Genomic DNA, 15263 nt, shown 5'->3' with positions numbered 1-15263 from the left:
ATGGACCTCAGTTGGTCGCCATTGAGGGCCCTGGTAGGAATTTTTCCACTTTGCAAATTGGCATGGGCCATTTGGTTTTCGCCTACCTTGTAGCAATTGTCACAACTTTGTAAAGTTTGGCGGTTAGGCATTGGTTGATCTTATGATGGGGGAGGGGAGGTGTGGCCATCACCTGCCCCCCCAGGCTTAAGGGTATTCCGTTAAAGGAATCTGGGAATGTGGATCTTGTCCAAAGCCCGGGGTGGGGCTAGGGCCATGCCACGATCCCGTTGGGAACCCTGGGGGAGCTCGAGTTGGTTTGCATCAACAGGGCTCCCCCTGTTGGTGGTTGACCCTTACTGGACTCCCTGCATGATGGGCAGGAGTCAGATATAGTCTGGTCAATCCAATGCCTAAGCCAATACTGCTAACATTCTGTAACCAATAAAGTTGTGGCCTAAAGTTACCCAATAACATTAAACTAATATCTGTGTCCTTGTGTTTTATTCACCATCAAGGGGGTGGTTTCGGGGTCTTGACACTCAATAAGTGGAATGGGTGGGGAAAGGACCCAATACCTTGAAAAAGTACCTTTGCTCATTGCATTCTCATAATACTACACCTACCATACTCGCTGCACGGTTCATGCTGGGCAACAAATTGCCAGTGCCTTTGATGGGGACTGAATGGAAGAGTTGGAGGGATTTGACAAAGTGCTAACTAAATGCAAGCAGGGAGTGACCATCCTGAAGATGTACCACAACACCTGTACCTTTTCTAAAGCAATTTTTCTTATGTAATTTATTTATTAGTTTGGTATCTGGAAGACAAAGATAATATGGAAACAGAAACATTACATTGAGCAGCAATTTCATCTTTTTCTACTGAAAAGTGAGTTTGAGCTGTTGTGCATTAACAAACACAAACAGCTGATCCATAACTATCTGAATATAATTGGACACTGCTGCATATAAGCTCTCATCAACCTTTTTGCCAGGGATAGAGAACCTGTAGCCTTCCAGATGTTGAACTTCCAGCTCCCATAATTCCACTTGGCCATTCTGTCTGGAGTGGATGGGAGTTGGAATCCAACAACATCTGGCTTCCCAGTCCCTGCTGCATGCCAATTTGCTTGCATCAATTGTGCCTATGGCATAAATAATGCAGATTGTGGTTATCATGTTTCTGTTAATGTCCTCAAATTGAAAAGTGACTCTTGGATTTGGGGGGAAGTTTGGGTCCTCATAAAGGTATACCTAGGAAGCACCTAGTGTGGCTTATGGCTTTATAATAACATTTAATGGACACTCTGGAATCCCCTGCGAAAGCCAAACAAAGCACTCAAGGAACACATAATACAAAATTCTATTACAGATGAAGCTTCCTATAGTTAAAACATAATACTACAAGATAACAACTAAGCGGTAATTTATCAAAGTGAGCAAACCAAGGAAGCATCTTATCATGTGCAAGTGCCACACATGTGTTGCATTTGTGTGCATTGGAGGCTGGGGGAAAGAATTCATAGCATTCTTCTGCCCCAACATACAGCATGTAACATAGTGTGTTTTATATATATTTCATGCAAGCCCTTCCCTTCAAAAAGATTGGGGAGCTCACATTAATCATTTTATTTGTAAATATATATCATATGTAATGTTCTAGATATGGTAAAGGTAAAGGGACCCCTGACCATTAGGTCCAGTTGCGGATGACTCTGGGGTTGTGGCACTCATCTCGCTTTATTGGCCAAGGGAGCCGGCATACAGCTTCTGGGTCATGTGGCCAGCATGACAAAGCCACTTCCGGCGAACCAGAGCAGCGCATGGAAACGCCATTTACCTTCCCACCGGAGTGATACCTATTTATCTACTTGCATGAGACGTGCTTTCGAACTGGTAGGTGGGCGGGAGCTGGGACTGAACAACGGGAGCTCACCCCGTCGTGGGGATTCGAACTGCCGACCTTCCAATCGGCCAGCCTTAGGCTCTGTGGTTTAGACCACAGCACCACCCACATCCCAATCTCTAGATATGGTAGGAGTTGTTAATTTGGGGATAATTTTGCTGAGGGGGAAGATGACAAGATCTTATTCACCTGCCCTGAGTTGGTAACTTTGAACTTTATTCCAAAATGCAAGTGAAGTATGGTACACCAATAAACCAATTGATTCACTGAGTTTGTTGCATTTATCACTGGTTATGCTTTACTCCCTGTCTCACTGAATTGCTCATAAGCAAATTCCAACCCTGGCTGGGGGACACAATTAGCACTGGTGCAATAGCCAGGGATTAACCTGATATGCACTATCCTTGAATGGGTGGTGCTTGTCTTCTCTCCTAAAGAATTAAAGCTGGATGAGGAGCACCTCTGTACATGGTTGTGTTCAGAAATTCAGAAGGTCACTGTTGCATGGTCAAGCGGTAATGGTAAAGTTGTATTAAGATGAACTTTCCCATATCCCAGAATTTATTTCAAGGGGCCAAACAATGATAAGCAATTTATTCAGTGAAAAGTATAGAAGAGAGGGGACTGGTGCAATATTCTGTGTCAAGGACTTGACATATCTAGGAAGACATATTCCAGGACATCCTTCTCCTCCTCCATTTCCCCCGACATAATTCAGGCAAATGGTAGGTTGATAATAATAAAAAAATGCAAGCTTTGATTTGTGCTTTCCTTCCAGATGCACAGATTGCTGACTCAGAAGAAATGTCAAACTATAGTTTGCCTAAACCAGGAAGTCAAGAAAGGGATTGAAGTGTGTAAGGCAGAACTTTCCAAACTCTGTGTTGTGACACGTTAGTGTGTTGGCTGCACTGTGCAGGTGTGCCACACAAATGCTGTTATAAGGGTTAAGCTTAACCTCCAGTTTGCTGGTAAAACTGAATTACTGTGTTGCAAAATGATGCATGTCTAAAAAGTGTGTCACCAACATGAAAAGTTTGGAAAGCTCTAGTGTAAGGGGAGTTCATGAACCTACAGCTCAGACAAATGTCAAACCATCATTTAACTGTTTTGACCAAGCCATGCTAACCTTGGAATCTGTGCCACAATCAAGTTTTATTAGTGTCTTCAATTTAAATAATATTGGAAGTTGGTGGGGGAATTAAAAAATGGAGTTTAATGTGGGATTCAATGAATAAGTCCTATCAGCAGGAGTCTACACAAGGAGTTCTGCTTGTGGAACAGGGCTTCCTCTGGGCATGCCCTGTCAGAATGATCAACATAGTGCAAAGTTATGCCCCCTATGGTTCTTTGGGATGCATTCAGCTAAGTTTTATTCAGAAATAAATGGACCTAACTTACTCATGCCCATTCATTTCAGTGAGTCTATTCTGAGTAAAAGTTAGTTGAATACCACCCTTTGGGAGGAATTCAACATTGCACTAAGACGATCATGATGTCAGAACAACCATTTTGGCTTGCCAAATGGAACAAGTCATCCTCTCTTCCCCCACAAACTGTTCTGGGGAGGTGTGTGTGTGGGTTCTCCTGACCCCTCCAAGCCAATTTCTGGGTGTGGGGGTGCCCAGGGTGAGGAGAGGGGGAAAGTTCCCTTGTGCAAGCAGAAGTCCTCTTTAGTTGAATCATAACCTTTAGGAGCTTGAGGAGTGAGGCTGCAATCCTACCCTCACTTGACCAGGAGTAAGTCCCGTTGAATTTTTGATAAGAGCTAAAAGTGTAGATTAATCAATCTAAAACTGATCCTATATCTCTTAGGCATGCCGAGTAATTACAAAGTTCTTAAGAGTATTAACTTCTGTTTTGCACCATAATAAGCTGAGGGCAGGTTGATTCCCTACCAGCTTCAAAACATAAATACTAGACCTACGATATAAAAAGCTTATTTAAAAATAATAAAATGGTGATTCAACCAACTACTTGCCTACCTTTTGTAAAGTGTGAGGCTACACTCTCTGATCAAATTCTCACCACTATATTACTATAAACAGTCATTGCTTCCTCCAAAGAATTCTGGGAGCTGTAGTTTTATAAGGATGCTGAGAGTTGTCAGAAGACCTCTCTTCCCCTCACAGAGCTACAATTCCAAGGTTCCTGTGAAAAAGGATTGATTGTTAAATCACTCTGTGAATTGTTTTTTTGTATGTGCTGGGGAATAGGGGCCTATTAACAATTCTTAGCACCCTTAATAAATTACATTCTTGCCTGTTTAAAGCGGTATCATAGTGCTTTAAATATTTGGTGGGAATGTGGTCTCCCTATGTATTTAGGATTTATAATGTTGTCTGGCTGAACTGTAAATACTTTTTGCTCCCCCAACCCCCGTTCTCCATTTATGTAGCTATATATAATGTATTTTCTCTTCTTTATTCATCCAAAACAATGCTTACAAATGTACACCAAAGGAGAATGAGGACACAAACCCAAGATTTTTCTCCTGAGACTTGAACACAAAACTACCTGTAAATTGATTGTTCTCTGAAGATTTACTTTGTAGAAAATAAAAGGTGTGTTTTCAGGCAGTCTCTAGTTCAGCAAAATATCCTATTTGGTTTGTGTACCAGACCATGTTCAGAGAGGAACACTGGATATTTATGTGTGCCAGAGCTTGGGAGGGATTCAAAAGGACAAAATCCCATGTTCTGTTGTTTGCCTTTGAATGGTGATGACACATTCCAGTTCTAACTATGTACACCTGCTTGCAAGTAAGTTCCATTGGAAGACAATGGGGCTCACTTCCAAGTAAACATATTTAAGGATGGGTTACCAGCACACAAGGGCTACATCGATCATAGATTATAACACAGAAGAATTACAGAGGAAGATACAGTAAACCACAGACAGGTAATGATGAGATGATGAGATGACAGCTTGGAGAGAATATGGATGTAAGTACAGCTTGGAGAGTTAGAGTTTGACAAAAGCTATGGTGTAAGTGATTTTTGAAACCAGGAGCGAAATTATTGTTCAGCCAATATGTTCTTGAAATTTTCTGCTGGAGAGCAATGCAAATTAACTTGTTTTCCATGCAGACAGTACTAAAGAGAGCAACTTAGCCAGTTAGTGCCATGTCGCATCAAGTACTTACTTTTTTTTTCTTTGGGCATTAATACCTTTTGCATCAGGTTTTGTGTGTCACAACCTCAATGGAGTTTACCTAGTCTGTGACATCCCTTGTTGTTTTGATTTAATGAACTGTATTCTAATGTCCTCTGTTGCCCAACATGGAGCTCAGGTTGATAGGAATTGAAGAAAAACGTCAGAATATAAAATGTGACAGTCTGTAACATATATAAGTTGCAAGCAACATACAGTAAGAAAAAAACAAATAGTGAGAAAGAGAGAGAGAGAGAGAAAGAGAAACATGAAGAACATGTAAAAAACTTAATTTGTTACTACACAGCAATTGCGTTGATTTTTAGCTATCCCAAAACTTTACAGTTTTAATGTAATATATACATAGAGGTTTTTTTAAATCAGTGCTATCATTTTTAAAAAGCCTTATAATTTTTTTTGTATATTTTAAAATGCACTTTGATGTCATCTGCATACCAAAGACTTTATGCTGGCAGAATTTAGCTTAGCATGCTAAACCCAGAGGCCCTTAAACCCAACCTACCTGTGAGTATTTACTCACCAAAGTGTTGGACTGGATCCCTCCAGGAAGTGTAGGTCTCAATAAAGGTACTTCAGGTAATAATCTCTCACAAACCTTATTGGCCAACGCTGTGACCTCCCTCCTAGACAATACCACCATTTAGAGGCACTGTTTCTTGGAGTGAGGTGACATGTTGGTTTACTGACATCTGGAGACAAGGGGTCAAAATGTGAAGGTCAGGCAGTCTTTCTTTGACAGGTGACTCTGGAAAGGTGCAATCCTGAAAAAAATGTTGTTCCTGGAAGCACTTTCCTTCCAAAAATGTACCTCAGAACCAGAGGTGGTCTTGCAGTACTTACAGCCTCACTCACAGTGGTACTGTACCTATGAAATCAAACTAAAATTATAGTAGTTTCATAGTAGGATGCTATAGTCAAAGAACAGGTCAGATATCTGGGGATATTTCACTGTGCTACCTAACGTAGCAGGGAGAGATAATCATTGCAGAAGCTACCTCTCCAAGCCACCACTTAAGATCTTACAGCACCACCCTCCGACTTGAGTTTCAGTCTTAGGTAATAAATAACTACAATATGATGATCTGTAGAATATGAAATGTATGCCATTCAAGGAGCAATGATGAATGTGAAGGACCACAAGGGCAGAAATGGTTTTTGTTTTATGAAAGCAACAAGTACAGAAAGACTTTGGTTGAAGTTTACATCATGTATAAAAGAGTAAGAAGAAGTACACCAAGACTTGAGTTCCACACAAAACCCCATTTGTTTGTTTTTGTTGCTGTATAAACAGCCATAATTTGTTCTGTGCATAAGCAGTAATGTAGTACTGATTTACTACAGTATCCAAAATTCAAATGATCAGGTCTTCAGCTCCCCATTTATAAAAGTGGAAAAAAAATGCAAAGGCATTGCAAGGACTGATTTATTTTAAAACCCTGAAAAGCTTTCAGTGACATCACTATTTTGCAAATGATTTTCTTGGCTCTGCCTATAGCCAATAAAATTCGTCAGACCCTGACATTACAGCAGTGATGTCAATTTACCTCAGTGCAGAAGGTCATAGCTGTCATAGCTTGTCATAGTTGTCAATGTAATCTGTATTTGTCCCACTATCAGTGGGCAAATGGCTTTGTGGGATGTCACACAAAGAAGAACTCCTCATTTCCCACCTTCTCATTTCATTTGGGCGACTGACATTCATACTCATTAACACCAGTCAGTAAAATATCTTAGCTGCACTGTGCTCCTTGCAAAGCTTCCAACTATGGGTAGACAATTGTCCAGATTTGATAGTTAAGGGCTCAGAATACAATAGCTTCTGTTCCTTAACTACACATGGGGTAAATCAACTAGTAGGATATGAAACCTCATTGATGTAAAATTCCTTTAACAAAAGCAGCAGATTTATGTTTCAGCCCTGTAAGCGAAGGTTCAGGTGACAGTCAATAGTATGGTCACTGAACTGTTTTGCTATTAAGTATTGAAATATGAAATATATTGAAGGAGCTCTTGGCACTTTGAGTTTAAAAAGTATTTGATTTATTCCAGTTAGTCAAACTAGGTCAGGATGAGCAAAGGTTTTCAAATACGTGCAGGTTCAGTGCCAAGTTTTTCGGCTGGATGGGTGGGTGGGTGGGTGAGTGAGTGAGAGGGGAATAAAGGCTGAGGGGTGGGGAGGGACATTGAGGTGGAAGTTTGATTTATTTATTTATTTCATAAAATTCATACTCCCTTGATTCTAAAAAGAAACCCTCAAGATTGTTCCTACTCCTTATTGAGAGAACACAGGCAGAGTGGTAATGCTGATTCAGAGCTGTGTGTTTCTTTAACATCTCAGCACTGATTAAGTCTGAAAACCCCACAAACTAAAATCTCTATGCCTTTTTTAAAAAAATTGAAGGCCCAGAAGTGAGCAGACTCTTGTGTGACTTTAAGTGCCCAGAAAAATAATGGAGATGCACAATCTCTCCCCCCAGTCCTGATGAGACATCAGGAAAGGTATGGGTTCTACTACAGTCATGCTGATTTTTGTAATTCATTTTCAAATGGAAAAAACCTGACTCTATTATGCTTGTTATATAAGCATACCACAAACCTGAACACAGGGATGATTTCACTGACTATGGTGTGTTAAGTATGAACGCAGTGTGGGCTAGGTCTTAGGTCTGGAACTAGTCCAGTTTCCATAAAAAATTAGAAATAAAATACAGATAGGTAAATGTACATATAGGAAGAGAGGAAGCTCCCTTATTCCGAGTCAGACCACTGGTCCATCTAGCTCAGCATTGTCTACACTGACTAGACAGCTTTGAAAGGTTTCTGGATGAAGGTTTTCCCCAGACCTTGGTGATGCAACCTGGGCCCTTCTGCATGCAAATGATGCGCTTTGCCACTGAGCTATGGCCCTTTCCACAATGTACTGCTACATTCATTTATGCCCACTAACTTTGTGGGGTTATACTTATATGCAGCTATGATCAGGAATCACCCTTTCAATAAGGCAAAACAGTTATTTTATTTTTAAAGTAAACTATCACTTATGAGGTAGTGCAATGCAGTAGCTTTACTGGTTGTTCCAATTTTAAGTGAGCCACAAAGGCACAGCGATCTGACTGTCATACAGGAATCTGCATGCTCACCTTAGCTGAATCAGCACAAGCCTAAAGTGGTTATTCTATTGATTCTGAGTGCTGAATTCATTCCTGCGTGTCTTATAGACACACATTCTTAGGCAATTCTGAGGTGCAGAAAGCACGAAACTACAGCCTATACTTCTCTCCACCTGCAGACCTCTCTACAAGATCTGGTGGGGCGATTTTACTCTCTCCAGCATTCTGCGAGTTTTAGCTGTATCGGTCTAAAACTCAATAGGGCAATATATATAACTTAACATGGTGGCTCTTTCCATATAAAGGTTAGGGTGCAGAGAACCTGAGTAGGCACTTAGAAAGTGCTTCTGCACTGTAATTTCACTGGTGCTGGCAGTAAGGACAGTTGGGTGGGGTTATTTACATTTAATTCAATATGTCTATTAACATCCAGACCAAAAGAATCCACTCTGGATTCACAGTAGACTAGAAACTACACTAAAGCTGGTCAGAGTGTTACTAATGTGCCATGTACAGGCTACTCATTAAGTTTGCATCTCCAGCAACTCTGTAATGTTTAGCAATTGGTTTTTATATGATTTACAGAACCAGACAGTAGCTGGTTACTGTTGAAGTCTTTATAAAGAAAGAATGGTATTTTCCTTTGTATTGGAAGGCAAAAACATTTCAGTCTTTTTTTTAAACATTCATTGCTGACACTATCCATCCCTGGTACTACTTATCCCATAGCCACTATCACTGTGAGCCAGATGAGATTCCTTTTGGCATCTCCTTTCCTCCAAGTTCTGTGCTGTCCAACCCCTATGAATAACAGTCAGAAGTCTGAGTGTGGTCTACTAGTGATGACTGCAGCAGGCCACTTGCACACAGACAATGGGTTGCAGTGCCAATTCGAGAAAAATAACGATGTCCCTGAATATTATAAACCCCTCACCACAATGCCTTAAACCCTTCCTCAAATAAAATATGCAAGTTTTGCTTTAGGCTGCACCGAATGAATGAGTAGGTACTGTAATCCAACCGAATTAAACAAAGTACAAATGGGCTCTGGAGCTGATGACAAGCAGATACAAATTAAGGTTCACACATGCAAGCTGGCCACATCTTTTCTCCACGTGATCCTTCTCATGGTATAGGACTGAATGGTGACCCCTCCATGTGAGCTGGGCTGCAACTAAGTGCTGCTCCAATCACACACAGACAAATGGCTGCTGGAGCAGTTCGGTTCATACTTTCCCACATACAAGAAGAATCACAGCAGAGATAACAGATGGCCGCCAGGACCTTTTATGCACAGGGACTGCATGTGAGTTCAGAGCAATTCATGAGAACACAGTGGTTCCACACTGCACCATGGATACACAATCTGCCATGATCTCATTGGGCAGTTGGATGTATGTGACACGCTGCTTCATGAGTGTCCTCTTATCCTCCGTCCTTCACAGAAACGTAAACCATTCTTATTTACTCATGAAGAAGGTGCTCCATTGCTTTGTGATGGCATTGTGATAAGCATTTGCAACCTGAGGAGAATGGACAGCAAAAACCACATAGGTGTGCGCGCGCAAAGGGTAAAATAGTAAGGAGGCAGTCATTGCATGGATTGTGGCCAGCCTTGTGCAATGGAAGTCTTCAAACTAAAGGGTTAACAAAAAAAAAACCCACAGCAAAATATAGTGACAAAAATGAAAGCTCTTTACCATCTGTATGGAATATTACAGAGTTCTGCAAAGGAACAAAGTTAATTTTCTGCCATCACTTTCCCATCTCTTAAAAAATAATAATCAGCATTTGGCACTGGTGAAGCCACACACACAAAGGAAAGTCAGGCTTCTTTTGTGTTCTTTCAATAGCATCCACATGCATGGCTATGAAATGGATAGAGGAGATTTTTCACCCAAATGGGGTGATAAATTAGATTTCCGCCAAAAATAAATAAACATATAAATGATACTGCAAGACCATCATAATTATAAACTGGTTCCTTAAAAGTATCCCTCACTACTAAAGTTTAGTATGAATCACTGTATAAATGACTTTTATCGCAATATATCCCAATGGGAAGTATCTTTTAAAAATAGGCTGAAGGTTGCATATGGCTGCAACCAATGCTTGTTTCACCGGCCAAAATAATTTGTGTTTATTATGTTTAAAACTACTATTTCCCCCCACAGAATTGGTCAATGATATTCCATGGGTAGAGGTAGATTATGGGGTTGAACTGATCAGATCAAAGCCCTGTAACTTTGTGTGCTCTTTGAGGAGTCTCATAAAACTGAGATAGTCCCATAACTAACCACTAGCCATGGGATATTATAATATATTCCATGATAACTAGTATTTTTATTCCCCACCCCCAATGTTGAACTAATATGAAATATAGTTTAGTCTGACTGGGAATATTTTCTTATTGCTGTCATTTATCACTATAATTAACAAAAAAATCATAATAAAGTACCCTGTGAGATTATCGCTCATGGCTCTTCAGAATAAGTCTGCACAAAATGGTCAATGTTCTCCCCTTTTCAGTCAGCCTTTACTGTGAGGAGGGTTGAAGGAGCTGTAGACTGTGGACCTTACGTGAGAAGGCATTGATGCTCCTCCTGTTCAGAGCTCTAAATGCTAAGCTTCCATGTTGATTATGTCGCTACTTGTTACAAAATTGGTTGGGTCACGTGAAGTGGAATAAACACCCTTACATTTAGCCTTGTTCCCTTCTGAATCACATTGTGTTTCTGTGGGAAATCTAAGCTATCATTCTAATGGGTGGCTAACCATCTGAAAAAAAAGACATGGTTGTCTCATGAAATCTGCATGTATTGATGTAAGTTTATCCTTTAAGGAGACACTTGGTTTCTCTAACGTAAATGGTGTTCTGCAACTCAAAAAGCATCTAGGAACAAGTCGGGGGGAAATATCCAGGGGCTGTGAGAATTGTGTACTTGTGTGCGCTTGTTTTGCTGGGCATGACCTGCGCCCTTGGCTCCCAGTATGCCAGGAAGCATTTCGCTTTTGGGAACCATCGTGATGTATTAATGCAGCCCGGCAAATATAAGCTGTAAATTTCTAAAAAATATTCTTCCACTAGCAGTATTAACTCTTAAAATCTTTTGAGTGTCCCTTTAAACAGGACCAATATTAAGGCTCCTAAAGCGTGCGCTCCTAAGTTTCACTTGTCAGCTTCTCCTGTACCATTTTGTCCCTGCAACCTGTATGTCCCACACATTGTTCCATGTGTGGTGGTGGGACAGTAATGGGATAATGTGCTACCCATTGTGCTAAGAAAGCAGTCTGACTGAATCTTTCAATCTCTACAAAGGATGGAGGTTAAAGGTCAGATGGACATTCCTCTAAGAGGTTTCCTACCTGCTCTGTTAATTTCTAACATTTCTTCTTGGGCGAGTGGGCATGTGTCGCTCTGAGTACTGTGGTGTGGAGAGTTTATGACAGATTTACAATAATTGGGGGATCCCAGCTGGGGCGGCCGTGGGATATGCTTCTTTTTTTTCTTTGGTAGCTTCTGCTTAGCCATAGCTAAGGAGTAATACATTCCGAAATTGTTCACAATGACGGGTACAGGCATGGCAATGGTCAGCACACCTGCAAGAGCACAGAGGGCCCCCACCAGCATGCCTGACCAAGTCTGAGGATACATGTCTCCGTAGCCCAGGGTAGTCATGGTGACAACAGCCCACCAGAAGCCAATGGGGATATTTTTAAAGTGTGTGTGTTCGCTGGCACTAGGATCATTGGGTTTAGCACCTATTCTCTCAGCGTAGTAGATCATTGTGGCAAAGATTAAGACGCCCAATGCCAAGAAGATGATGAGCAGCAAGAATTCGTTTGTGCTGGCACGGAGGGTATGACCCAAGACCCGCAGCCCTACAAAGTGGCGGGTCAGCTTGAAAATTCGCAGGATTCGTACAAATCGGACGACCCTCAGGAAGCCCAAGACGTCCTTGGCAGCTTTGGAAGACAGGCCACTGAGTCCAACCTCCAAGTAGAAAGGCAGAATGGCCACAAAGTCAATGATGTTCAAGGTGTTTTTGATAAATTCCATCTTGTTCGGGCAGAAAATGACCCTCATTAGGAACTCAAAAGTAAACCAAACGACGCAGACCCCTTCAATGTAGGTTAGGAAGGCCTCTGTCTCCGCCTCCCGATAGATGCGCACGTGGGTATCATTTCCAACAATTTCCGTCTCTGTCTTGTTAACGATGGGATTAAATCTCTCGTGGGTCTCGAGGCAAAAGGTAGTGATGGAAACCAGAATGAAGAAGAGGGAGGCAAATGCGATATACTGTAGAGAGAAAAAGCAGGAGAAAGCTGTTAGACAGTAAAGTTTGTTTGTGAGGAGGGGAAAACACAAAGCATATGGAGATTTGATTGTGAGACATTAAAGAAAATAATACCAGTAGAAATGGCGCTGCCTGGCTGCAAGTGCTCAACACCCATTTAGCAAAGCAACAGGGTCCATGGCCAAGTTAGCTTATGATTATTGGAGTGGCTTATCCACAGTTTAGGAAACTTGTATTGAACCGTCTTGTTCCATTGTAAAATATTTTCTAGAGCTGCCGATACCCTGCAGTTTGGGGACTTATTTGATGCCTCATATCATGGGACAACCTGGACCAACCTGTAGATCCAAACTGAATCAGGGGATTGTACAGCACTAATTGTTTAAATAGGATTAAAAAGCCCAATTAAGCATACTGTCAGTGGCAAGGGGGTGGCAGACGTGTGAGATTCTTTGCCTGTGTCTCCTCCTTTGCCCCCTCTCTTTGTGACCCACTACATGTTTAATTAGGGTTTAGAACTATGATTTAGCATGGGGTCACCTGGCTGCTCTGGATTACTCGGAGTGGACCTGACCCAGGACAATCTGGGGCTGTCTTGACCTGTTCTGGGCCAGTCCCAAATTGGTTCAGGATCTGGGATTTGTCCTAGGACAGTTTTGTTTCACTCTGCATCTCAAAATCAAATTCTTTTCAGAAAAAAGTATATGTTTAGCTTCTGTACTAAAGAGGATATGTGAATCCCGTTTTGATCTCCTGCACATTCTGAAACCATATGCAATTGGGCCTGAACTGGGCAGCATGCAGTTGTGCAATGGCAAGGAGGCTGGCCCAGGATCCAATGTACCCCAGATTGGCTAAGTCCCACCATCTTCCCACTTTAGAAGGCCAGTTTAGTTGAAAGCTGGGTAGATTGTCATCTCCACTCATTCAATACACGCACATGCCCAGCTATGGGGGGGGGGGTTGGTTTCCCTGGTCACTCACTGAACCCAAAAATGAATCTAAAGTACATTGGCCAAGGTAACACAGGTAAATAGGACAAACCAAGGGTGGCATCAGGAACAAGCAAGCAGGTATACTTTTGCTAAAACAAATGGTTTCAAAATAAAATAAGGAGCAGCAGGCTATCAAGGCTGGCTCAGAAGAGAGCTCCCAATTGCCCTATTTTTAGAGTTGCAAAGTAGAACGAATCACTTAGGGCGGAAGAAACTTTGCTGAATATGAATTGAGGCTGACTTTCTACCACAGTCCTGTAGAGTCCTGACATTTCCCATAGGAGGCTTTATCAGGGAGTTTTCACACTAATATAGGGTTCCTTTTTCTTTTGGTTGGCGGAAGCCCATAATCCACATTTATGCATATCCCACATAAGTTGCCAAATAGCTCCACATGGAATGTCCTGGCTTATATGCAAGTGGTGTAGGCAACACAAGGGAAGTAGCCCTGTAGATATTTAAAAACCCTGTTTTGCATCCCACAGGTGCTGGTCCACACACCTGGTTTCTGTAAGATTCTAGAATAGCAGCACTGGAACCCCTCTTTCCATTCATGGCTTGTTGGTTCCTCCTTGTTTCCTATGGAGGTCAGGCAGCCCTTTCTCCCAATTACAGAAACATAGGAAGCTGCTTAGACCACTGGTCCATCTAGTGCAGTTTTGTCTACACTGACTGGCAGTGGCTGTCCAGGATTTCAGGCAGGGCATTCCCAGTCCTACCTGGAGATGGCAGGGATTGAACCTGGGACTTTTTGTATGCAAAACAGATGCTCTACCACTCAGTTATGGCTCTTCGCCCACTAAAACTCCACTCAGGGAGGGGGGAGGTTGTGACCATCCAGATGTCGCCAGACTACAGTTCCCATCATCTCTGATTATCCATACTGGCTGGGACTGATGGATGGGAGTCCCAGCAGATCTGAAGAGTCATAAGGTCCCCAGACAGAAATTCAGTTTTAATCATTTTTTCCCCCTCCACACACATTCAAAACCTGACACTAATGCAGAATGGCCTGCAAATATCAAGAACACTTATTTACTAAGTGTCTCTTCAAATTCCTCTCTTGTATTTCTTATTTTAGAAGTGGGGGGGGGGGGAGAGAACAAAATGGTTTCAGATCGAATTCTCATGGGCTTCAATAGTTCTTCACCCAAATATGATATCTGATCCATTACTTTATCTTCATTAATATGGCAGCATTAATTCAGAAGTAAATTAATCTTTTTTAATGCTACTGCACTGTTAAAACCTCCTGAAGGTGATAACATTCTCCCAAGGACACCAAGGGTACTAAATATTGATCTTTTCTGCTTCTGCCTGTATCAATATAATCATTAGTGACAAAAGCATTACTCATATTTTATTCCAGGTACTAGTAAACCTTGCACAAGAACTTTCCCAATTTATCAGTTTTAAAAATAGAAATAACTTATTCGCACCTATTACAACACTGCCCAGAAATGAGAAGTAAAAATCCTAGAATGTGGAACTATGTATACAGTGACACTGTGACATGCAAAACACAAATATTTTCTAGTGGAAGATCAATGCCCAGTGTGGTAGAATAGGCCAAATGTTACCCCAGGGATAGGGCCAAATGGAATCTTCCAAGTATCTCCATATGGCCCCCAAAACTCTATCCACATCACAGCCCCTCTCCAAAGGTCAAACCCGTCACTGAGTGTCTTTGAACTGTGTCCTTGAACTCTGATAATGCCCTTTGCTTACCTTGAGGGAGGTAGCTTACTGTACAAAGGCAAAATCACATTTATTGCTCTCTCTGCTTTATTCTGTGGTCT

The 15263-nt window shown here is 41.6% G+C and overlaps 1 protein-coding gene across 5 annotated transcripts in view; it reads right to left on the bottom strand.

Annotated features, from left to right (window-relative positions):
- KCNC1 (potassium voltage-gated channel subfamily C member 1) overlaps positions 1-15263 on the bottom strand; it is a 112178-nt gene that overhangs the window by 5880 nt on the left and 91035 nt on the right. For all 5 annotated transcript variants that reach the window (XM_033153916.1, XM_033153884.1, XM_033153892.1 and 2 more), the window contains exon 2: positions 11538-12471. In XM_033153916.1, the coding sequence (XP_033009807.1) occupies positions 11538-12471 (934 nt within the window). The remainder of the gene's footprint in view (positions 1-11537; positions 12472-15263) is intronic.

This window comes from Lacerta agilis, chromosome 1 (genome assembly GCF_009819535.1).
Source record: "Lacerta agilis isolate rLacAgi1 chromosome 1, rLacAgi1.pri, whole genome shotgun sequence".
Taxonomy (NCBI): domain Eukaryota; kingdom Metazoa; phylum Chordata; class Lepidosauria; order Squamata; family Lacertidae; genus Lacerta; species Lacerta agilis.
This window is presented reverse-complemented; position numbering and strand designations above follow the sequence as displayed.